Raw genomic sequence first — 4,353 nt, forward strand, 5'->3', positions numbered from 1 at the left:
CAGAGATCAATAACTTTTGGATTTCAAAACCAAACACATAAAACAGCTCGATAGAAATAAAAAAAAGTGTTAGAGTAAGTAAGAGGAAGTAATCATACAAAAAGAGGGAGACATGAGCAACGAGTGTGAGAATTTAAGACTAAGACAAAATTTACACAACACAAACCACAACAACTCATCAATCAACAAACATGAGATGGTGAATTGAGACCAAGAGAAAAGTATACAACACCAAAAACTGCATATCATTTTTGTTCAATCCACATATTGAATTGGGTCCCTTTTGATCCAGGTGGGTAATTTGGTGCTATCAAGCATTGCTGCGTTGCGGTGCTTGGAAAGAAAGACAGTTGGATCTTTTGAGCGGAGGCAAACAAAGAAAGTCGTGAGGTGAAGTCAGTACCGGAAGAAAGAAAATGAGGAAAAGAACTTGAACAACACACTTACCATCTTTAGGCGATTCACGTTGGCTAGTCACCTTCAAAATTGAACGTTTGATCTTCCCAATGCGGAAGGGATAGAAACGTTGGTTCGTTCCAAAGGAGATTTGATTGTTGAAGCTTGATGTGGTGGTCGAGAAATGGTGATTGCCCAGTTTGATATTTGATTGGAGGTGTTCTAGTAGCCCGGTTTCTCATGGTGAGAAGCCCTCTTTTGAATACAAAAGCTGTTTACTTGTTTGATGCCCGGATTGGCTGCGGCTGCGGCCAAATTTGGCGGAGACAGGGCCGAGTTATGTGAGTAAAGCGCGGATAAGTACCAAAACCCAACCGGGTGTCAGGTTAAAAAAAGTGGTCGCCAAATAGTGCTGTCCTAATGATTATTGGCGGGAAACAATCTGCCCAGGTTTACATAGTAACCAAATTCTTTTGGGCTGGTTGACGGTACCCAAAGCCACAACAGTACCATCTGTTTCCACAAAGAGTGACGGGGTCAGACTATGAGAAACAGGAGAAATAGCCTTAGGTTGAGGGTAGGTTTCTCCTGACGCAAGCTTGAAGATTTGTAGAGTGAAGCAAAAATCCTTTCACTCTCTACCCCTTCCATGTGTGTCAACTTCCCCATAGTCAACTATCCCACACTCAGATCTGGAGTCTTCCACTCTCTCTTCTCTCACTTTAAGCTTCAGCTTAAGCTCTTCTTTTCAAAACCCGCCCGCCGCCCGAAAGTGTCCGTCCCGGTACGATACAGTGTTAACGGAGTAATTGAAGTGCATAAGTGGAATATGCTTTGGAAATGAAGAATCGTGGCCCACGCCATGGGCTCTATTAGTTGTAAGTTGGTAAGTTTAAGTATGGTGAGTTATAGTCGGCATAAGTTATGTGTGTGGAGAGGGAGTTGCCTAGCCCACCGTTCAGCGCTCTCCAATCTCAGGTTCTTGGTGGTCCTACCTCCCTCTGTCCTTGTTGGGCAGGCCCCCCCTGCCCCCCCCCAAAGAAACCCAAGTGTTCAGAGAACGGATACTTGAGTTTGAATAGGACAAACTATGAGTACTTATATTCTATACATTACAACTAAGCAAATACATGAAATGTGATATGAACACTAAATGTAAACTGGACTCAAATTAGAAAGCTCACCTCTTCTGAGACTCCGTCCAATAGAGAGTGGAGGGGCATTTGTAGCAAAAGTAAAACTTGCACCTTGTATTTTTGAGGTTTCTAATTGATAATTTGTTATGTTTTTGGAAAAGTTAAGTATTGATTATATTTTGTGGAATTTGATTTGAAAGAAAATAAATGTAAAAGGTTTTGAGTGAATCACCCAAAATTAATTGCTGCTTCCCACCAAAGGCACAACGTGTTAGGACACTTCTACCGTAGCAAGAAGGGTAAGCTAAGACTGGGTGCACATGTAAGTTACATACACGACAGGGTTGGGTGGGCCAAGGACACAGAGAGAGGGAGGAAAATTTTCCTCCTCTCTGGTGGAGTTGGTGGTTAGGTCCATCCATAGGGACTTAGTTAAGTTTGCCTCTCTACTATCCCTTTCCCTGCACCTCAGTCGTAGAAATAGAGAAACAAACTCTTCAAGTTGATAAACATAAGTATTTAAAAATTTAACGCCCACCCACCATCCCTAGGCTAGGACAAGACTCTCCGGTAACCTTTCTCAGGCTCTTTACACGGTTTAGAGCATGGAATAGACCGTGGGTCAGAGCCTGTAGGGCCTCTAACGTAGGCCCTGAGGTGACCTGGCACAATTCCACACTCAAGAACCCCCCCCAAACCTATTCTCAACTTAGGAGATCCTAAGTTAGGATTGCATAAGGCTGAGAACAGGATAGGTATTGTTAGCACATGTAAACTAGATATATCCAAAATACAGAGCTTGTTTCCACCTAGCACTTACCCATGGATCAATGATAGAATGACCTTTGATTCTCTTGACACAAAAATTATTCTTTGGAATTTCAAAAGTACTAGAGCATAGGCGGGCCCGCCCAGAAAACAAAAAATGCACTATATTTTGTCTGAATGTGTTGTGACGCCCTCTTTCATGCATAGGGATAACCCTCAGCTCTGGATACTGATACCATTCAGGTCAAGGCATACAGCCGGAAAGCTTTTTCTATTGGATGCAATAGTCTAACTACATCCTTCTTATCCATAATACAGTAAGTAAAGTGGGCCATACACTCAATTCCCCTTTCCTGATTTAGTTGCTGTCACATGTGGAGTGCCTGGTACTGGGATGCCCACTGCATCAGTATAGTTTGAATTTGGAGAAAAGGGAAGAAGGTGAACAGAAGGTACAGAACGGAAATTGCAGCACAAACACTCAGTAATTATATGCACTGCAAACATTATGCAACTTCCCCAAGTGGGTGGGAAAAAATTATTGGGATTATGATTTGTCATAAAATGATCTATCACTCCACACCTGAGCCATAACACCCACACTACATATGTGTAGCAGGCTCAGTGAATAGGTGGTTATCATGTACATACAGTTCTGCTCAGTTATCTGCTCATCAGGATAAGTTATTCATATGTAATACATGCTGTAATGTTTTTCAGATTGACAAAAGCATTCAAAAGATTGACTACATAACTTACTCAACGTTTTGGTGTAATCTCATCAACCCAACTGCATGTAACACCCTTTCTGTTACTAAGAAATAGCTTCAACAATAATGCCCGAGCAGCTACATAGTCATATGTAGTGAATTTTTGGGACAATTTTTCCAAAGTCAAGAAAGTTACATGTGGTATAACATGTGATTTATTTATCCTGATGGGCAAAAAACTGAGCAGACCTGTATGTACATGACAGACAACTATTTACTTAGCTTGCTGCACATATGTAGTTTGGGTGTTATGGCTCAGGTGTGCAGTTTTGGTTCCTTTTATGACAAACTTGACTATTGATCATTTTCCTCTTCCAACTTGGGGAAGTTGAATGATGTTCACAGTGATGTGTTGAAAAGAGAGAGGATACAACTGTCACTGCCAGCATTAAAGAGGTTCCCAGATGGGAATATGGGTCATAGGAATCAGACAGCCTTTGTGAGTACATATATCACAATGGAGGTCTGATCCATACAACCCATATTCCCATCTGGGAACCTCTTCAATGCTGGCAGTGTGTAGTCTATAGATGAATTCAGGATCCAAAGTGGAAAATGATAAAGACATTGTTGAAAAGTCAGGTGGCATTGGTAGGCGTGCAGCACTGCCATGACAGGACAAAAGGAACAAAGAGGTCAAGAGAAACATGTAATAGGATAGACAGGTGTCTCTGAACACAATAGTGAGGTTTCAAGGTATACAAAGAGGATCTCCATGTTGCTTGTCACGTGGAGGTGTAGCAGAATTGCTGTTGTACACAAAGGAGCATGTGCTCATATGATTGAGGATGGCATATAGCTTACAAAAGTTTAGGCATGGAACCAAGTATTGCAACACTTTTAGTTGTAAGAAGAGTCAAAGAAGAGGTCAAATGCAACCATGGATGGAAACTAATAAAGACATTTGACCTGTTGGAGGAAAAGCAGATCTACCGGCGGCAATCAAGATTTTCAAAAGTGATGAGCGTTTGTGATGACTGTCAACAATCCAAGTTGTGTAAATTCTTGTTCTAATTGGCAATCAGAGACCTCAGTGATAGAGAGAATTGTAACACTTTGGGTTGAAAGAGGCAGTAGAAAAGAGGTGAAACACAACCACATACAGAGACAACAAAGACATTTGACCAGTATAGTGAAAAGCAGATCAACCTGCAGAGATTGAGGGTTTCAAAAATGATAATCCTGTGTGGACTATGAAAAATCCAAGTTTGTGTTGAATGTGGTTCCAATCGGTGATCAGGGACCTTGGTGTTATATAGACATTTGATTTTGATGTTGGCTTA

General features: G+C 41.4%; 1 protein-coding gene across 1 annotated transcript; it reads right to left on the reverse strand.

Annotated features, from left to right (window-relative positions):
* Positions 1-638, reverse strand: MELLADRAFT_55714 (uncharacterized protein; the record flags this gene model as incomplete). The annotated part of the gene is made up of 2 exons (XM_007408810.1): positions 1-356; positions 448-638. A coding segment is annotated over one exon (164 nt), but the record flags the coding sequence as incomplete, so codon positions are not given.
* Positions 639-4,353: the final 3,715 nt, after the last annotated feature.

The sequence above is a fragment of the Melampsora larici-populina genome (genome assembly GCF_000204055.1).
Source record: "Melampsora larici-populina 98AG31 unplaced genomic scaffold MELLAscaffold_13, whole genome shotgun sequence".
Lineage (NCBI taxonomy): Eukaryota > Fungi > Basidiomycota > Pucciniomycetes > Pucciniales > Melampsoraceae > Melampsora > Melampsora laricis-populina.